Source organism: Gobio gobio, assembly GCF_949357685.1.
Source record: "Gobio gobio genome assembly, chromosome: 19".
Classification (NCBI taxonomy): Eukaryota; Metazoa; Chordata; class Actinopteri; order Cypriniformes; family Gobionidae; genus Gobio; species Gobio gobio.
The window spans coordinates 16,594,988-16,615,706 of NC_137112.1; the positions used below are offsets into that span (position 1 = coordinate 16,594,988).

The 20,719-nt window shown below is 38.4% G+C and overlaps 1 protein-coding gene across 2 annotated transcripts; it reads right to left on the reverse strand.

Annotated features, from left to right (window-relative positions):
* Positions 1–15,053: 15,053 nt before the first annotated feature.
* On the reverse strand, positions 15,054–19,325 carry LOC307142796 (uncharacterized protein). 2 transcript variants are annotated; one of them, XM_079843906.1, is made up of 3 exons: positions 19,061–19,325; positions 17,940–18,509; positions 15,054–15,635 (listed from the first exon to the last, which is right to left on the reverse strand). In XM_079843906.1, the coding sequence occupies exons 1-3, from the start codon at positions 19,236–19,238 to the stop codon at positions 15,211–15,213; spliced, it is 1,173 nt and encodes a 390-aa protein (XP_079700032.1). In that variant the 5' UTR covers positions 19,239–19,325; the 3' UTR covers positions 15,054–15,210. The 2 variants fall into 2 exon arrangements, with proteins under 2 accessions (XP_079700032.1, XP_079700033.1); XM_079843907.1 differs by lacking the exon at positions 15,054–15,635 and having other exon boundaries at positions 16,815–18,509; positions 19,061–19,269.
* Between the last annotated feature and the right edge of the window lie 1,394 nt (positions 19,326–20,719).

A 20,719-nucleotide genomic window follows, 5' to 3' on the forward strand; every position in this document is an offset into this window, starting at 1 on the left:
ACCACCCCGTCTTCCTCACACTCACCTGGTTACTTTCCTAACCAGAGATACGGGGGGAGTACTCTGGGTCCGTGCCAAATACCGAGCTCGGAGCCCTGGCCCAGGGTTGGGGCTCGTATGAGAGCGCCTGGTGGCCGGGCCTCCCCCCATGGGCTCAGCCCGAAAGAGCGGCATGGGGCCGTCTCCCGTGAGCTCACCACTTACAGGAGGGATCATAAGGGGCCGGTGCATAGTGGATCGGGCGACAGTCGAAGGTGAGGCCCCCGACAACCTGATCTCTGGACACGGAAAATGGCTTATAGCCCCCCAGCTCAGCTGCCATGTGTTGGAGTTCACCCTGGTGAACGAGAGGGTCGCTTTCCTGCGACTTCGAGTCAGGGATAGGTCTCTCACTGTCATATGTGCCTACGGGCCGAATGGCAGTGCGGAGGACCCGGCCCTCTTGGAGTCTCTGGGAGGGGTTCTGGAAAGTGCTCCGACTGGAGACTCCATCGTTCTACTGGGAGACTTCAACGCCCACATGGGCAGTGACACCTGGAGGGGCGTGATTGGGAGGAATGGCCCCCCTGATCTGAACCCGAGCTGTGTTCTGTTATTGGACTTCTGTGCTAGTCATGGCTTGTCCATAACAAACACCATGTTCAAGCATAAGGGTGTCCATCAGTGCACGTGGCACCAGGACACCCTAGACCGGAGGTCGATGATCGACTTTGTGGTCGTCTCATCTGACCTCCGGCCGTATGTCTTGGACACTTGGGTGAAGAGAGGAGCGGAGCTGCAACTGATCACCACCTGGTGGTTTGTTGGATCCGATGACGGGGGAGGAAACTGGACAGACTCGGTAGACCCAAACGTACTGTGAGGGTCTGTTGGGAACGTTTGGCCGAACCCCCTGTCAGAGAGATCTTTAACTCCCACCTCCGGCAGAGCTTCGACCGAATCCAGAGGGAGTCTGGAGATATTGAGTCCGTGTGGACCATGTTCTCCACCTCCATTGTCGACGCGGCCACTCGGAGCTGTGGCCATAAGGTCTCCGGTGCCTGTCGAGGTGGCAATCCCCGAACCCAGTGGTGGACACCAGAAGTAAGGAATGCTGTCAAGCTGAAGAAGGAGTCCTACCGGGCCTGGCTGGCTTGTGGGGCTCCTGAGGCTACTGACAGGTACCGGCAGGCCAAGCAGACTGCAGCCCGGGTAGTTGTGGAGGCAAAAAAATCGGGCCTGGGAGGAGTTCGGTGAGGCCATGGAGAAAGACTATCGGTTGGCCTCGAAGAGATTCTGGCAAACCATTCGACGCCTCAGGAGGGGGAAGCAGTGCCCTACCAACACTGTTTACAGTGGAGATGGGCAGCTGTTGACCTCAACTGGGGATATCGTTGGACGGTGGAAGGAATACTTAGAGGATCTCCTCAATCCCACCGACATCTTCCTAGAGGAAGCAGTGGCTGAGGGCTCGGAGGTGGACTCGTCCATCACCCGGGCTGAAGTCATCGGGGTAGTTAATAAGCTCCTCGGTGGCAAGGCACCGGGGGTGGATGAGATCCGCCCTGAGTACCTCAAGTCTCTGGATGTTGTGGGCAGAGCATGTGAGTGGAGCGGAGCGGGGAGCATAGCGGTAATATTTCCTCCAGAGCGGTGAGCACCTTTCAGAAGATTCCCCTCAACTCGCTCAGTCCGCTCAGCGCCGCTCGCTCAACCCGCTCAACCCAGAATGCCCTTTGGTGATTTGCTAGATCTAGAATCTGTGAAATAGCTAAGCAATAGTGGAGCAATAGGTTATGGAGTTCAAATATTGTTTTAATGAAGTTGCGAGCCTTATACATAAAATCAAAGTTAAGAGCAGGGAGAAGAAATTGAAAGGAGTGTGGAGAGATTGTGAGAGTTAGCAAAGATATTGGAATCTAAAGCAACACATTGCCAGAAAGCACGAGGATGTGCTAACATGGCAGTGCAGCAAAAGGTGAGCTATAAATACCATTCGATAATAAATTAATAGATAAATAGGTAAGGCACGGTAGGTCTATCGTGTATACGGAGCCCTGCTCTTATTACATGCAGACAAAAATATACCATGGCCAATGGCCACAAATTAATATTTCGTTCTCCAATTTTATTAAAACTAGGGAACGGATTATTACAATGTAGCCACAATCTAATTAAAATGAGGAAACAAATTATTAAAACATGCTGACGGGTGATAATGAATTGTTAATTCGTTGCAATCATCATATAAGTGAAACTAAAAATAACCTATTGCCAACACACAATATGAATTAGCCTAAAATTGTAGCTTGTGTATTTTTTTTTTAAGTTGGACTTAAGACAGGTTAATAAACTAAAGGTTATTAAATTAAATGTCTTTTTTAAACAGACCTTAATAATTGGGTAGGCCTACTATTGCACTTTAAAGGCAAGTTTGCCAAAGGGCTAGACATATTTTTTCAATTGATAAAGTTAATTTAATGCATTTAAATTAATAAAAAGTACAGACTGTGACATTTTGATGTTTGAAAGTCTCTAGGTAATTGTAATAATTGTAATTTAAAAAATATATATAATAATTATCGATTCTTAAATATTGCACCTGTCAATACAGAAAATAAATACAGAAATAATTGTAATTTAAAAAAAATTATAATAATTATCGATTTTTAAATCATTGGTAATTGGCATTGGTAAACTTTAAAGACACTTTAAAGACTTCTAACTGTGTACAGTATGCAAATGAGTTCCACAGGAGAAAGGAGGGTGAGTCTCACTGTGGACCCCCTCTGATGCCAGCAGCCAATCGCAACACTGGAATGGAGAAGCGCCAAATTGCAATCTCCTCCTATTCGGAAAAGGATAAAGGTACCCTTTCAACTGACACACCTTGTTCTGAGTCTCCCTTCAAGAGAGACATAACAGATACACCGTAATGTTCTGAGTTTCTCCTGCGAGGATGAGACTGTGACAGAGCAACCAAGTTCTGAGCCTCTGGTTCATTCAGAGAGACAACAAAAGATCCAAGGATCTGAATCTAAAGCTTGTGAGGCAGCAACAGACACGACCACGTTCTGAGCCTCCAGCCTGTGAGGAAAGAGACATTAACAACCACTACGTTCAGTTTTAGTCCAGCGAGACTACAGCATGTCCCGAGTCTCCATGCCAGAGAGACCAAAGCAGATTGACCAAGTCCTGAGTGTCTGACCCACAGAGTCAGAAGACACACAGAGACATTTGCAACAAGGTTAAGCTCAGGAGAGCAAACCTTCGCTTCGAGGTTCTTTCGTCTGCGTGTTCCAGATTAAGGACCTTCTGCACCTACTTCAGGGCCTCACCTGCGTGTTCCAGATTTTAGGACCCTTTGGTGCTCCAGGAGATCAGCATCCCACAGATCTTCGTGTTGAAGACTGTTGAAACGGATTCCTGCTCCTTTCCCACGGCATTGTCACCCAGCACAACCAGTGGAAGAAGTCACCGCCATCGGACTGCTTTCTCAACAAAGTGGAACGTAAATATCACTTAACCAAACCTCTTTCCAGAAACCATGGCATTGTTGTATATTATCAGTATATGATTTTCTAATTTACATTAGAGGTAATTTAACTGATGCTAGTTAATAACAAATAATATTTCGTTATTTGTTTGATGCATAATAAGGTTCTTCACCTTAGTTTCAGAGAAACAACAGTTTATCTTTCCATAAGATAACGCAACTATTCCATAGCCACACTCCACTTAATCACATGTATTTCATGTATCTTATGCACTTTATTCCTTTATCATTCATTGTATTAATTTAGTAGTTGTGTTAGTAATTCTTGTTTATCTTTTGTTAATAAAATCTATTTTATTACAATTGTGTCTTACTTGTGCTGATAATACAGAAAAGGCTCTACAAGTTAGAAATCTCACCAATCTTTCAGATAAATCAGCTGACCAACTCTCCCCACTTTACATTCAATCTAAAATTATTGAACAGCCTCCTGTTTGGAGTGTTCTCATAGAGCCAAGGTAAAAGACCTTGACTAGTGTCCCAAACTAAGAGAGGGGGAAGGTGGTCATCTGATGTACTCATAACCACACCTTAAGTGACGTGTGATCCAAAAATCACAACATCCGCGGTGATGTGAGTACCAATCACTACCTTATTTAACGTCCTTGGATGGCCGAAGGTAAAATCACTACATAATTGGCATCCCTTGTTTGGGCCCAAAAGTTTAATTATTACACACCTATGGTCATGAGCTGTGGGTCATGACCGAAAGGACAAGATTCCAGATACAGGCGGCCGAAATGAGCTTTCTCCGCAGGGTGGCTGGGCGCTCCCTTAGAGATAGGGTGAGAAGCTCGGTCACTCGGGAGGAGCTCAGAGTAGAGCCGTTGCTCCTCCACTCGGGCATCTATTTCGGATGCCTCCTGGACGCCATTCCCAGGGAGGTGTTCCGGGCACATCCCACCGGGAGGAGACCCCAGGGAAGACCTAGGACATGCTGGCCTGGGAACGCCTCGGGGTTTCCCTGGAGGAAGTGGCTAGGGAGAGTGAAGTCTGGGCGTCTCTGCTTAGACTGTTGTCCCCACGACCCGGCCCCGGATAAGCGGAAGATGATGGATGGATGGATGGATGGATGGATGTTTAACCATAATGATAATCATAGTGAAAGTTTATCATTTGCATGTGTTTGTAACTCACTCGCTGTTTTCTGTGCACACACACAGACCTGGCAGCACGTGAACGCCCAATTCAGGTCTCTTTCTTTTGAGCTTAGCACACAAAATGAAATCAAAATGCCCATCTCGGTGAGTATCCTTGTAAACATAGTTGGTTATGCATTATATTCATTTTGGATAATAATGTTTATTGTTAAATATCCTGCCTACATTACCTATCTTTGTCACATCATAAGTGTTTGATCACCACATTTGAATGATCATTGCAAAAAATGTGTTTATGTATATATTCCAGATAGCATGTAATCATTGGAATTATGTTGAGTCAGTGTTGATGCTTCAATGTTAATTACATTGAATTAACGTTACAAAGTGATGTTGCTTTAGCATCACTCTTGCACCCTCAGTTAATGTTGAAGCAATACTGAGATTTTAACTACAAATCAATGGTAATATTATTGATTCAACATTACAAAGTGATATTTTTTCAACATCGCTTTTGCACCCTCAGATAATATTGAAATAATGTTGAGATTTCAACCATAAATAAATGGTAATAGCATTGATTCAACATTACAAAGTTATATATTTTTTTCAAGAGCTCTTTAGCACTGTTGAAACAATGTTGAGATTTCAACCATAAATCAATGATAATATCTTGATTTATCTATTGATTCAACATTATAGAATATTTTTAAAAAATCACTTTTGCACCCTCAGTTACTGTTCAAACAATGTTGAGATTTCAACAAAAAATCAATTGTAATATAATTGAATCAATATTATGAACTGATGTTAGTTCAATTTCACGTTTGCACCCGCATTTAATGTTGAATCAATGGTGAGATAAAAATGGTAATGGTAATGCTATTGAATCAACATTATACTATGGCCCTGTCCCAAATGGCACACTTCATGTGCACTTTCGGTCTTGTGGACTTATAATGGCCGTAGGGTGTCCCATTCGTCATTTAAGCTTAAAGAAGGGTGCTCGTGAGCGCCCCCTTTGCGGCTGCCTTGCGCCCTCGATGCACACTTAAGCTGAATTCTATAAATGCGCATAAAAAGCGTATGTGCTCGTTTGAGTCTGATACATTTTTTATCCGATACGAAAACGGCGCATAAACTACGATGGAAATGCATAATGGCCCGCTTGTTAACTTTGAACCAGAAGACTCTCCCACTTTGGATGCAAGGCTTCATGGGGCGTAGGAAACTTGTGGATATTGTTGGATTACAAATTTAAGAAAGTACATTGTATTTACAAATTTAATATAGATAATAATTCTGGGGCTTTTCCAGCAGGAGATTTCCTGCTGGGCCTGTTTCACAGTGAGCATTTGAGGTACAAAGGAAGATTGTTGAGTTTCCAGCAGGAGATTTCTGCCGGACCTGTTTTCAGACTCTCACCGTCGTTGCCTCTATGCGTTTGAATTGTTATGCTGATTAGGAGTATTGGTGAGACTCTGTCTGGGCAGGTTTTCCCAAAACCTGTATATTTAATTAACATGCTTTGTTCAACCTCAATGTAAATCGCTCCCCATTTGGAATGTATATAACCTATCAGGTATACTGTTAAATCAGACTGTTTTCGAACGACCTGCAGCACAGAGAGTTCTCATTAAAAGAATAACTTCTGTTTGATCCCGACGTCTCCTGGTCTCTACTTCATGAAACAACAGAAGTTCACAACAATAGGCTTTGCTAAAGTAAAGAATCCTGAAGACCCCCACTTAATAAGAATCACAAGTTGAAGTGAAGTGACTGATTTTTAAAAAAAAAAGGCTTTATAGACAAATAGGTTGAGAGTGACTCTTGAGGGACCAGCACCATGCAATTCTATTTGTACCACTGTTTGAAGAATTTATCTTCCAAATTCTGGCAGCAAGACCTGACTGTTCATTTTAAGTCCATCTGCTACCCTGAAAGGTCCGTCTTGCTTATTGTTAGTAGCAGCTCGCACCATGATTTCCTTGCCACTGCCGCTGTTGTCTGACTTGAAATGGTGCTTGTACCTCAAGAGTAACTCTCAACCTGTCTGTCTGTCAAAAAAACAAAACTAACAATCAATGTTCATCTATTTCATGACACTTCAGCTTGTGATTCTTATTAAGTGGGGGTCATGTTTCAGGATTCCATGTCTTAGCACTGAGAACCTGATACCTTGTACTTCTGATAGCTTGCAGTTCTGGAAAACGGTAGACCTGGAGACTAAGAATTAAGGCGAAGAATTAAGTGTGAAAACACCAGAAACTCGTTAAAGTCTTTAGCAGTTAACATGCATCTTTTCTTCTCAACCTGTTTTTTGTGACCCTGCAAGCCCCAATGAGAATTTCGCTGTCCAAAATTTGTTTTCCCTCTTATCCATAAGGTCCCATCATCAGCATACAGTGACAGACCTAGGGGAGTGTGGGGCACAACCTAATGCGGGGTTAGATTTAAGTGTTATGGTTTAACACTTTCCACACATGCCAGGATGACGAAACTTAGTGTATACCCAGATAGCATTGTGACATTGAGTCAATGTTGAAATTCCATCAGAATCATCAATTTGGTTGAGGTTGAAATGCCAATGCTAAGTAATATTGGATCAATGTTGAAAATTCAATGCTAAAAAAATAGTGGACCAATGTTGAAAATTCATTGCTAAATAATATTGGATCAATGTTGATAATTCCATGCTTTTCAGTGTTGAAAAGACAAACATTGAATCAATGTTGATTTTTGGTCAACTTAATTCTCCACTGGTGAGGCTTACTATCAATCTATCTGTCCCATCATTCAACATGTTAAAGCAAATCCAAATCAATTGGGTACATTTCTGTGAAATGTAAGCACGTTCATTATTCTCAAAGGATGAATCTCCACCAAGGAGTGTGTGGATTAACAAAGAACTACTACCATAAATTGAACTCAATGGGACAAACCAGTTGGTTATTACAAGTAAGCATATTGTTAATATTAATGTTTTAATTTTTGTTTTAAAATCTCCTCCATCATGGAAAACATCTCCAATCCTCTAGTGTTTTCGGCTAGCTAGCACACGCAGAGATATATAATGACTGTAACAGAGTCCTTAGTTCTTGTGGTCATGCAGTTATATAAATCATAGCCTGTTTTAAATGTATATAATGTAGGCTATTATTATTATTTAAAAAATCATGTATAATTTACATTCATTTAATTATTTATCTAAAGAATACAGGGTTAATAAAGAATTTAATATTTCCCCTACCGATCAAATGTGCCACAATCCAATCCAGTAGGTGGCGGTAATGCACCTTCAGATCAAAGCGCGGCATAACAGACTTCAAGCGTGGAAGAGACAGAGACAGGACAGCAGCAGTGTTTTTTTAGAGGTAAGTACACAAAGATTAATACAATTCATCTCAATTTTCATTTTGTGTTTTTATTTATCTTTATTTCTTACAACTTGTGAGCTTCTCCTGGGCGAGTCAGAGTGAACTGCGACGTTAATAAAGTCATGTGAATGCCCTCCGTGCACAACCAACGGCCAGGATATTCTTTAATACATTGCATTCCAGTTTGTTTTTCACCAAACCCTATCATATTTTTATTAAACTTTATTTCTTAAGCTGGGTATACCAGTGCGATTTTCGTCCGATTTCGAGCCGAATTCTGACTCGTGCAACTCTTCTTTCGGTCGGCCGATTTTCAGTTTTGTCATGCGTCGTTTGTTGTGAGGAGTTTGTCTACAATTGCAGCCATACATGAAAATAACTGGCATAGAATCCTGCTGTACATAAAGCAAGATTGATTTTATAGTGTTTCTATGTTGATTCAGTGTTAAATAAGTGATTTAATTGTAGTTGAAAAAATATTGATTTTAAGCCCATCTTCATCTATTTTTCATCATTGTTGATTCAATGATATTTTAGTTGATGCATTAACATTGATTCAACGATGATTCAGTGTTGGTCTGCTATCTGGGTATTTACTAGTTGCCATATCAACATTATTTAATGAAAAAATTGTGCCAAAATTTTAAAATCTCTGAAAGATATTACTGAACATTTATTTAACCATAGCAAAAGTACATTTCTTATACCTAAGTTAATTTTTCATCTCTATTGTTTGTGTTTATTTAAAATAAGACAAATATGATATTATAGTAATCATATATATGTTATTTAACAGTTGAGATTGTTCTTTAATGCTGATCTAACAGCAGAAGACACGAGCAGCGGTTTCAATCCCAGTTGCGCAAGTGGGGTGCCTTGTAACACTGCGTTACAATTAGCCCCATAGAACTACGCTATTATAGTCTATACTTTTATGAATTATTTTGAGATACCATGAAAAAAGGGTGAATAATGACTGAGTTAATGTTCAGAAATTAGTCATTATTATGTTTTTAAATATGCTGTTTAGCTGTATTTAGCGATGTGTTTGTTGTCAAATTCAAAAATTAGTATATTTTTAATTATTAAAAAATGCCTTAATTTTATAAAAAAAAAAGTTTAAAACTGTTTTCATTGACAAAATATATTAGTTTGTCTTGGATATTTTTTTGATTATAGCAGATAACATTTTAAGCTGACATTTGGTCATGTTACAATGTGCCCCCTCACATGTTACAATATACCCCACCTATGGGGCATGTTGTCACAGTTCACTTCCATTCTTTCGGGGTAAATCAAGAAAAAAGTATACACTGTATTAATGAAACAAAACCACATAATTGTACTAGACATGTGTGAAATTAATGTGGGGAAAAATAAAAACTCTGAACTGCAAGTGGATTTACACAAACTGGACAAGCGTTAAAAAGCGTTGTGCCTACCACTCGAAGTATCTAATAATTGAGGTTGAAAAAAAACTGAATGCCCTTGTGGGTGTACAATTCTCTACCACATACTCATGTCACACTTACATACTATGTCAAATACCATAGTTAACACAGAATACCTCCTGTGTTTAATTGAGCAATGACATATTTACAGTGCATCCGGAAAGTATTCACAGCGCTTCACTTTTTCCACATATTATGCTATGTTACAACCTTATTCCAAAATGGATTAAATTATTTTTTTTTCTCAATTCTACAAACAATACCCCATAATGAGAACATGAAATAAGTTTGTTTGAAATCTTTGCGAATGTATAAAAAAAACTAGAATAAAATAAATAAAGGGAGGGGGGGGGGGGGGATCACTTGAACATAAGTATTCATAGCCTTTGCTCAATACTTTGTTGAAGCACCTTTGGCACCAATTACAGCCTCAAAGTATTTTTGAGTATGATGCTACACGCTTGACATACCTATTTTTGGGCAGTTTCTCCCATTCTTCTTTGCAGGACCTCTCAAGCTCCATCAGGTTGGATGGAGAGCATTGGTGGACAGCCATTTTCAGTGCACAGCTCTGGCTGGGCCACTCAAGGACATTCACAGAGTTGTCCCGTAGCCACTCCTTTGTTATCTGGGCTGTGCTTAGGGTCATTGTTCTGTTGGAAGATGAACCTTCGCCCAGAGCGCTCTGGAGCAGGTTTTCATCACGGATGTCTCTGTACATTGCTGCATTCATCTTTCCCTCGATCCTGACTAGTCTCCCAGTTCCTGCCGCTGAAAAACATTCACACAGCATGATGTGGCCACCACCATGCTTCACTGTAAGGATGGTATTGGCCAGGTGCATGATTACTCCAGACATGACACTTGTCATTCAGGCCAAAGAGATCAATGTTTGTTTCATCAGACCAGAGAATTTTGTTTCTCATGGTCTGAGAGTCCTTCAGGTGCCTTTTGGCAAACTCCAGGTGGGCCGAAATGTGCCTTTTACTGAGGAGTGGCTCCTGTCTGGCCACTCTACAGGCCTGATTGGTGGAGTGCTGCAGAGATGATTGTTCTTCTGGAAGGTTTCTGCTCTTTCCACAGAGAAACGCTGGAGCTCTGTCTGAGTGACCATCGGGTTCTTGGTCACCTCCCTGACTAAGGTCCTTCTCTCCGATCACTCAGTTTGACCAGACGGCTCTAGGAAGAGTCCTGGTGGTTCCAAACTTCTTCCATTTACAGATGATGGAGGCAACTGTGCTCATTTGGACTTTCAATGCTGCAGAAATGTTTCTGTATGCTTCCCCAGATCTGTGCCTCGATACAATCCTGTCTCAGAGGTCTACAGACAATTCCTTGGACTTCATGACTTGGTTTGTGCTCTGACATGCACTGTTAACTGTGGGAACTTGTATAGACAGGTGTGTGCCTTTCCAAATCATGTCCAATCAACTGAATTTACCACAGGTGGACTCCAATCAAGTTGTAGAAACAGCTCAAGGATCATCAGTGGAAACAGGATGCACCTGAGATCAAATTTGAGTGTCATGGCAAAGGCTGTGAATACTTATGTAGATTTCGAACAAACTTTGAAGGAACTCATAATGCAATAACTGCACATAATGAAAAAACATCACATAATGTAATAAGTTTTACATTATTTTGGTAATAAAATGCTCATAATGTAATACTTTTCTCAAAATGTAATAAAATCTTGAGCTCATAATGTAATAACAATTTTTACATTATGAGAAAATTATTACATTATCAACTCACCAAAAACATGTCATATTCATTTCATTATTGTAATAGCTTTTAAAACATAAAAATATTAGTATTCCCTTACAGTACATTTTTAAAAATCTAAAGCCAGTCTTAAACTATCTGTGAAATGCAGCATTTAAATATTCATACAATTATTATTATTAATTAATTATTATTATTATTATTATTATTATTATTATTATATGTTTATTAAACATAAAGCATTGGTATTCCTTTAGAGTACATTTTAAGTCTTAACCTGCCCACCAAATCCACCAGATTACTGATACTATTATTATTATACTACTACTCCCACTACTACTATTTCTACTTTTACTTACATATGGTATGCTTACTGTTAAATGACAAATAGTGTTAAATACCAACACTGTGTGAAAATGTTATACAAAAACAAAACGTGTGTGTGTGTGTGTGTGTGTGTGTGTGTGTGTGTGTGTGTGTGTGTGTGTGTGTGTGTGTGTGTGTGTGTGTGTGTGTGTGTGTGAAATATCAGGACACAAATGTGTATAATGACATGGGTATGACATAGGTATTACAAAAAGAGGGTGAAATATGAGGACGTTCCCCATGTCCTCACTTTTCAAAATGCTTATAAATCATACAGAACAAGTTTTTAAACTGCACAGTCTCCTGTGAGGGTTAGGTTTAGGGGCAGGGGCAGTGTAGGGGGATAGAAAATACGGTTTGTATGGTATAAAAACCATTACGCCTATGGAATGTCCTCACATTTCACAAAAACAAACGTGTGTGTGTGTGTGTGTGTGTCTGAGTGTGTGTGTGTGTGTGTACAGGTATATGTCGTTTATGGTTTATGAGGACACTTCCTGTGTCATACGAATAACATACGAAGAAATGCGGATTCACAAAACATTTTGTGCTGGGTAGGTTAGGGGTAGGGAGATAGAAGATACTTTTGTACAGATTTTAAAAGATTTTATTACGCTTTAAGAAATTATTACATTGAGTTGCTAAAAAATTCTTTCATGATGTCATTATGGGGTGTAAATAATAATTAGAATTTGGAGGAAAATAATTAATTTAATCCATTTTGGAATAAGGCTGTAATGTAACAACAAAATGTGGGAAAAAAGTGAAGCGCTGTGAATACTTTACAGACGCACTGTAAATGTCTTATATTCTATATTATTTTATTATATTCCATATATTCATATATGTACTTGTCTATGAGGGCTGATGTTGGTGACAATGAAGTATATCCACTGCTTTTGTAGAACTGACAGAAATCAGAATTCAAAACACTCAATTCAATTCAATTCACATTTATTTGTATAGCACTTTTCACAATACATATATATAGTTTCTAAGCAGCTTCACAGAAAATGCATGCGTCTACATTACAATTTAAAGTGATTTGTCCACGTTATGTATTTCAGAAATGCACATATACAAAAGCACACATTTTAGCTAACAATGTATTATTAATCAATATAATAATTAAATTAAGGCACAGAAATAAGTGAAATAAGAATACATGTTGTCAATGATTAGGGTATGTAGAATGAGCATGGATACGTTTTGATGCAGAGTTGATGCAGAATTAGCGTAGCTGCTATTCAAAGCATTAAGCAAAGACAATCATGTGCACTGATATAACTGGAGTACAAGGTTATGTGATTCATTATGTTAGGGTGACCATATTTTGATTACCGAAAACCAGGACACTCGGCCCGGCAATGAGATACTCAAATGATCCTCGAAGTTTACTCAAAGACATTTAAAGTATGCCCCCTCTGAATGGATAAAATTGTTATATAGGGCCAGGACAGGACTTGAAAACAGGACGTCTTGGGAAAACAGGACGTTTGGTCACCCTACATTATGTGAATGCTTGGCTAAAGAGATGAGTCTTTAATCTAGATTTAAACTGGGGGAGTGAGTCTGAGCCCCGAACATTATTAGAAAGGCTTCTCCATAGTTTAGGTGCCAAACATGAAAACGTTCTTCCTCCTTTAGTGGACTTGGATATCCTAGGTATTACCAGAAACCCCTTTAGTGATCTTAAAGATCGTGATGGGTTATAAGGTGATAGAAGATCAGTTAAAAACGCAGGAGCTAAACCGTTTAGGGCCTTATAGGTCAGTAGCAATATTTTATAATTGATACAGAACTTAATAGATAACCAGTGTAGCGATGTTAAAATTGGTGTTATGTGATCATATTTTCTTGACCTAGTAAGAACTCTTCGTAGCTGCATTTTGTAATAATTGTAGCTTGTTTATTGATGATGCAGGACAGCCAGCTAGTAATGCATTACAGTAATTTAGTCTAGAGGTCATGAAAACACTCAGCATCAACATTTTTAGTAATATGCAGAAAGATGTGCAGACAAGGTTATGCCTTCATGATTTCAAAGTGACTGTTTAAATCAGCAGATGTTTCATATGCGTGTATATACTTAACTTATATACATGATGAAATACTCAGTATTTCATTACAATATTGAAACAGACTGTGCAATATTTTAAATGGTAATGAAAATTAAAATGCACGATTGGAAAGTACACTTACATTTTTAAGCTGCCTTTAATTTTTAAGTACAATTACTTAGTCATATAAATAATTTAAACTTTATATTAAACTGACTTAAAAATGAGTTGAATCTTGTATAAAACTTATTAAAAAAAGGAATATAAAAACATGTTGTCATGACTTATTGATCGTATTTTTTACGGTGTATATTAAACAATTAGCCTATATGCAAAATAACAAAGATTACATTCCAATAACAACTGAGCAATAAATCTATATACATTTACTTATAATAAATTGCTACTTCAAAACTTGGCACAGGCTGCATGCCACGTAATTATGACAAAAAAAACAACTCCAGACAATCACTCATGTAAATCTAAAGTTTCTTCCTGCTCCTACATGTTTGACTGTGTAAGACTGCCTTCTTTATAAACCAATAGTGCTAGAACCACCTCTCCTCTTCTTGCCTCACCCCCCGTCATAACAAGGAGATTGATAGGGAAGTTATTTGAATGTTATTGTCTTTCTTTGTAATTATTGAAGAGTTGCAATAAAAACGTTTGTGAATCATTTGGAATTACCTGCATTTCTTGATTACTCTGATTTATTGCTTTGATTTCTTGAAAATGTGGTCTGCAGCTGCACCAACTAGATAGCTGAGGATGTTTTTGATCATTTTATGCATCACTTAAGGGAATGGTGATGGACTTAATTTAAGATTAACTGCTCCAAACCGGACACCAATTATCGATCAAATTGCGATCCTAGGTGGGGCTTTACCAACAACACAGGACATTCCATCTACATGTACCTCAACAAATAATACGAGATGGACCTTATGAACACTAAGCTTTTTTTAAAAATCTATAAATGTATACATTTTTGATTAATACATCCATCAGTTGTATGTGAAGCATATTAAATATATCTAATATATATCTTACTGTATAAACAAAAACACTGTACAGTTTTTGTTCCTTTCTGAGGGCATAAGAACAAATATAGGCATATATGAAGCTTAAACTGTTTAATGACAACCTATGAATTTTCAGATATTAGCGCCGCAATATTCTTCTGTAAAGCGCTATATCAATAATACACACACACACACACACACACACACACACACACACACACACACACACACACACACACACACACACACACACACACACACACACACACACACACACACACACACACACACACACACACACACACACACACACACACACACACACACACACACACACACACACACACACACACACACACACACACACACACACACACACACACACACACACACAATGCAGATGTAAGCACATTTTTAAAAATCACTTTGAAAGTTCTTTTAATGACAGAAATGATAGGTGGAAACATTATGTGAATTCCATTTCCAAGTCTCTATAAATCATTAGAAATGTACATTTGAAATTCACAACTAACATAATTCTAAATTCTTTGAGGTGGAAATGACAAAACCGGTTTTACAAATTTAGGCTTTTTTTCTTTGATATCTGTGACATATCTCCTTCATGATGCTTAATTATATGTGCCTTTACCTGATTCCATTGAACAAACCACTTTCCACATTTATTGCACCCAAATGGTTTTTCACCTGTGTGAATTCTTAAATGTTCTATGAGATGACATCTCTTATAGAATCTTCTCCCACAAAATGAACAGGGGTGTTTTCGATCACTTTGTGGCAAATGTATGTCGTTTTTCATGCTCTGATGAAGCTTGAATGGCCTATCACATATCTTGTGAAATTTCCCAGGGCCCTGATCAGAAAGACTTAATTTAGTAGAGTGCTGTGGGTCCACATTTACACTGTCTGGTTGTAGAATTATTTCCACATGAGAGAGCTGTGAGTCCAATGGTTCTACTGACCGATCTTCTGCTTGTCTTTCTGTAGGAAAAGAAATGTTATTGTAATGAAGTCTACAAATATGGTGACCTGTTAAAACACAAAGTTGGAAAATAACTTGAATTTTCTGGACTAAAGCCCTTATTCATGAATACCTCAGGGATTGATTACATTATGCTGAATCTACCCTGATAGTGTCTCTCCCTAGCACAGGTTTCCTCAAACTCGGTCCTGGAGGGCCACTGTCCAGTAGAGTTTAGCTCCAACCCTAATCAAACACACCTTCCTGTGATTTTCTAGTGATCCTGAATACCTTGATTAGCTTGCTCAGGTGTGTTTGGATCAGGGTTGGTGCTAAACTCTGCAGGACAGTGGCCCTCCAGGACTGAGTTTGAGGAACCCTGCCCTAGCAGAAGTTTGGTTTCCTTTGCACAAGATGGAGACACCAATATTAGAATAGTGCCGACCACCTAGTGGTTCAGAGAGAGAACTGAAATTTCTTAATTCCCCACCATGTTAAATCGCTTGGAAATCCAAGCATACTACACATACTTCCATTTCAGTTAGTATGCTGCCTTAAAAACTAAGGCAACTCGCAAGGTTTAAAACAAAGCCAGTATGTGCTTCACCCATTGTGGTACAGAATGAAATTGTGCATTAACCTGACAAAGAAGTGTTTCATTAATATAATTTGTGTGTTGAAATTAAGATTAAACTAAAATGAGGCAAACTTGTGAGATTTTAAAGCAGTTTATGCGAACAAGTCATTATGACATGCAAATATAATATAACACAGATGTTTAAGTTGCTGTGTTTATTACACTAAAAATACCAGAACACCTTTTATATTTTAGTTTTAGAAGTTTAAGTACAGGCCTGTTCAATTGTCCTACGCTGCTAAGACATTTATTTGCTTTACCTTGTTGTTTAGACAGGCCTATTAGTATTTCCATGACAGAAGTTCCTGTCCAGTCTTGTTAAATAGGCATGCTGTAGTAGATCATATAATATAGAGGGATACCCACATGATTGGGATCCTGCAGGCAGTTTTACCTTTGTTGCGGGTGGGAGGCAGTGGTCAAAAATGCAGTGCAGTTCCCGCGGTTTGCCACGTAACAAGAAAGGAATCAACAAATTAAGTTTGCCACCGTTGATCAGTAATTCTCTTCTTTCATAACAGGCTTAATGTTTTTAAGTATTATTTATTTTCTTTTTGCTATCTCAATTACCTAGGCTCCATAAACACCTGTGATATCTGTGAGGTTTTCATTTCCTATTTATTTCATTTAGTTTGTTTTATATTTTTTTGATTAATATTTATTTCATTTATAAGTAATTCAATTAAATATTGTGCCTTGTTAGGTTAAAAGAGTTTAACTGTTTGGGTGGAGTGCATGTTGTTACGCATACGTTTAAGTATGTTTTTAGGCTCCACTAGTTGTGATGTTTTGTTTTTCAGAGTTGATAGAGAGACCAAAGTTTTATAAGGCTAAAAGAATGTGTTTATCTTTTGTGGTGCTAGTATTACTTTATCTTATGATCAGCTTAATTAAACACAATGCTTTATCTCTGTTATTCTGAACTTTTAGCATAGCCCTAATGTTGCCGTAATTTTTTTCCACAATTTCTACAAGCTGTAACAATGTTCGTGGGTGTGGGCGGGAGTGAAACGCACACGTTGAGGGAGCAGGCGGTAATGGTTAGAAATTCAGCGGGAGCAGGATTAAGAAAACAGTCTCACGCACACCTCTTATATAATATAAACTGCCATTGGCAATAACAGAATATGCAATAGAATCACTGCGATCACCTCAAACTATAAAACTCATTCCTATAGCTTATAATTGATGTTTAATAAAAAAAGGAATTGTTGACCTTTGATTTGTAGGATTAGGAAAACTAGCATCATGCCATGTGACCCACATTTGCTTTTTAACCTTGGAAAATGTGTATAATATAATTTATGCAAGGAGCCAGTGAAAGCCTAATATGGCTGGGAATGTACTAGGGCCTTGAATATGGACACATCAAAAGGGAATCTAAAAGGATAGATATTACTTAATTTGTTTGGCGTTACAGGCACTGAATAAAGCAATCAAAATATTTTAAATAATATTTCATACATATATTACATCACTCAGAAGAAAAGCAGAGTTCTCTCTTAGATATTTGTTTTGATACTTTAATTTGTAATACAGTATATCTAATAAAGCATTAATTTAGAATTCATTATTTGGAGAATTGAGGATTAAGGCTTATGACAATAAGCTGCCTTAAGGTGCTTTCTGACATGATTTGATCGAGAAAAACCCCTTCCACATCTTGGGCAGCTGTAGCGATAATCACCTGTATGAAGTCTCTCATGTTCTTTCAAGCTGGATTTCGTTTTAAAACGACTCTCACATGAACTACAGCAGAAAGGTCTCTCATTTTGGTGCACTAACATGTGTTTCCGCAAATGTCCATTGTTCCTGAAAGACTTGCTGCAAATCTTGCATGATGCATTCTGGTGTTTTCGCTTTGCTTTTTGTAACACCTCTTCAAAGGTTTCAATGTCAAGTTGAAGAGGCGATGGTTCTTGTTCAGCTAGTTTAAGTTCAACATGACAATCATTGCCAGACTGCACCGCAGATGAGTTCGATTCACTGGCCTGATTATCACACAGCTCTGACTTAACTTTGATTGATGGTTCTGTATCTGTACCACCACTATCTTCATTCTTCAGCATCACCTCTGGCAGAAGTGAGAGGCACTGATGGGGCTCCTGCCCTGTGACCGCTTCAGACAGAGGAGAAATAATGGAAGAAGCTTGACTCAAAGGCTCATGGGACATCCCAGTGGCAACCTCCACCTTTACTTGTATTTCTGACAGTTTTGAACCCGTCTGACCTTGCAGACCTCCATCTCTCTGAGTACCTGTGTGACATGAGGCATAAGATTAGTTTTTAACAGCAAAAACAGGGAAACAATAAAACATCAATATTCAAGTTAAAATGAAATGCAGACCGCAACCCATTTTACTTCAGTAATCTGGTGTATTTACTTATTTGTAAAGTTTATTTGAAAATCAATTGGACTTAACTCATAAATTTACTTTAAAGAACTAATTAAAATGAGAAACTAATTAAACAGTCTGTACTCACGATATTGATTTATTTACCTTTAAATTAAAAACAATGTAATGATGCCCAAAAAATATTTATGTATGATCATTATTTGGAAACCGTAACAGTTAATGTACTTCAAATAATACCATGGTATTGCAATTGAACCATGTCAAAATCAAAACATAGTAGCTAATACTATGGTAGTTTTTGTTAGTGTACAAAGTTTTTTTCTCTCTCCACAGGAGACATTCATATGACTTGAATATTGTTACATTGGATATACCTCTTTAAGAAAGATAACTAGAGAGGGAATACATTTCTTGTTTATTATTAGCTTATAATAATGGACGTGTTACTGACCAAGGCATGTTTCTGAACCGCTGCAGTTTCGGCTCCTCAGAGAACAGTTCTCCTGCTTTAAACGCTCTATCTCTTTCTCATATTCAATCATACTGTCTTTTAAAGAATCGAATATTTCATCGGCGACTGCCATCATGCGCTTTATCATAAATGAATAAATGTACTCTAGTCCCATCATGGTCAATTTTGTTTCACGCTATTATTTTATAAACTCTCTCTTCTTCCGTCACGGAACTACTTCTTATGTGTCTAACGGCGATTGACTACCACCATTCGGAACATTAGCGCCACCTTTCGAAACGGAGCACGGAGTCCGCTAGCAATTGCAGGTAGATTTCTGCAAGCGTCTTGAAGATGTGTTGCTGCTTGCCACAGTCTACAGTTCGTATGGATTTAATGTTTCAATTTTCCCTGTCTCTTCATGTAATCCCAGACTGACTCGATGATAGTGAGATTAGATCTCTGTGTGAAGTAAGTCAAATCAAGTAGTCACCTTTATTTATATTGGCTAGTGCTTTATAGTCCTTGCCCACCTGCACATACCAGCTGATATGCAATGTAGTCTTGATTTGGGTGGTCACTCTGCATTTGAAAGTTTGAAAGGGTTTTAAATCTTCTAAATCAAGTAAAATTACTCAAAATCAAGTAATTTAAGCATGCCAAAGTCAACTTTAATCATATAAAATGTATTTCCAAACAGCAAAATTGTGGCCAGTGAAAATCCTGAGTGGCTAGTAACTTTGGAAAACCACGAGCCACAGTGACTGCTGAGCAAAAGAGTTAATGCCAAACCCTGTATAATAGTTTAACATATTGTTTTGAATATTTTGTTGAATTCTTTGAAAGATGATGATATAAAAAAAAAAAAAAAAACTAATCTCTGACACCATGCTTGCCTCATCTTGAATATATCTTATATTCATTCATTAGGCCTGCGTAGGACCAGTAATATTTGCAAATTGCAACTTAAACTTATAATGTTGGCACACTCAGGCCTACACTATCTGTTGCAAATGAGCCATTCCAAGAGATAGTTCACAAAATAAACTATTGGCAGAGACTACTTGCAAGGTGAGAGAATAGTTGTTTGACAGGTTTAAAAACCCCTGGAATAAGGAATAGTCAAAATGTATAATTATGTTGTCTCTATTGTCTGTATGCCAGTATTGATTGCAAAATCTGCACCTCTTCCGTGGCTAATATTAATGTCATCCTTACTCCGTGAAGTCAAGCAGCAAAAGAGACAATGTGCAAATACCACTGGCTCATTTTCGGGTGAACTAAATATGCAAGACTAGTCCTACATGTCACTGTTTATAACACAGGATGTTCATCTACTGCTGGGCCACTTCAAAAAAAAATTGGGTGCATAAATTAAGAGTATACCCACTTCTCCAGGCACCACTACACCACTGGTGCTTTTTAGAATGCCGATTGTTTCAAAGCAGCTTCACAGTGTTAAACAGGAAAATAATGCAACAGGAGAAAACAGTGATGTCATCCAGCTCATTTCAATTATCATATAGTGACAATGCGGGTAGATCAGTAATTTAGTTGAAAATGTATTTGAATAGGCTATATAGTTGAATATTAGGCTATTTAGTGTCCCAAACTGAGCAAGCCAAGCTAAAGGCAACGTGGCAAGGCGAAACAGCATAC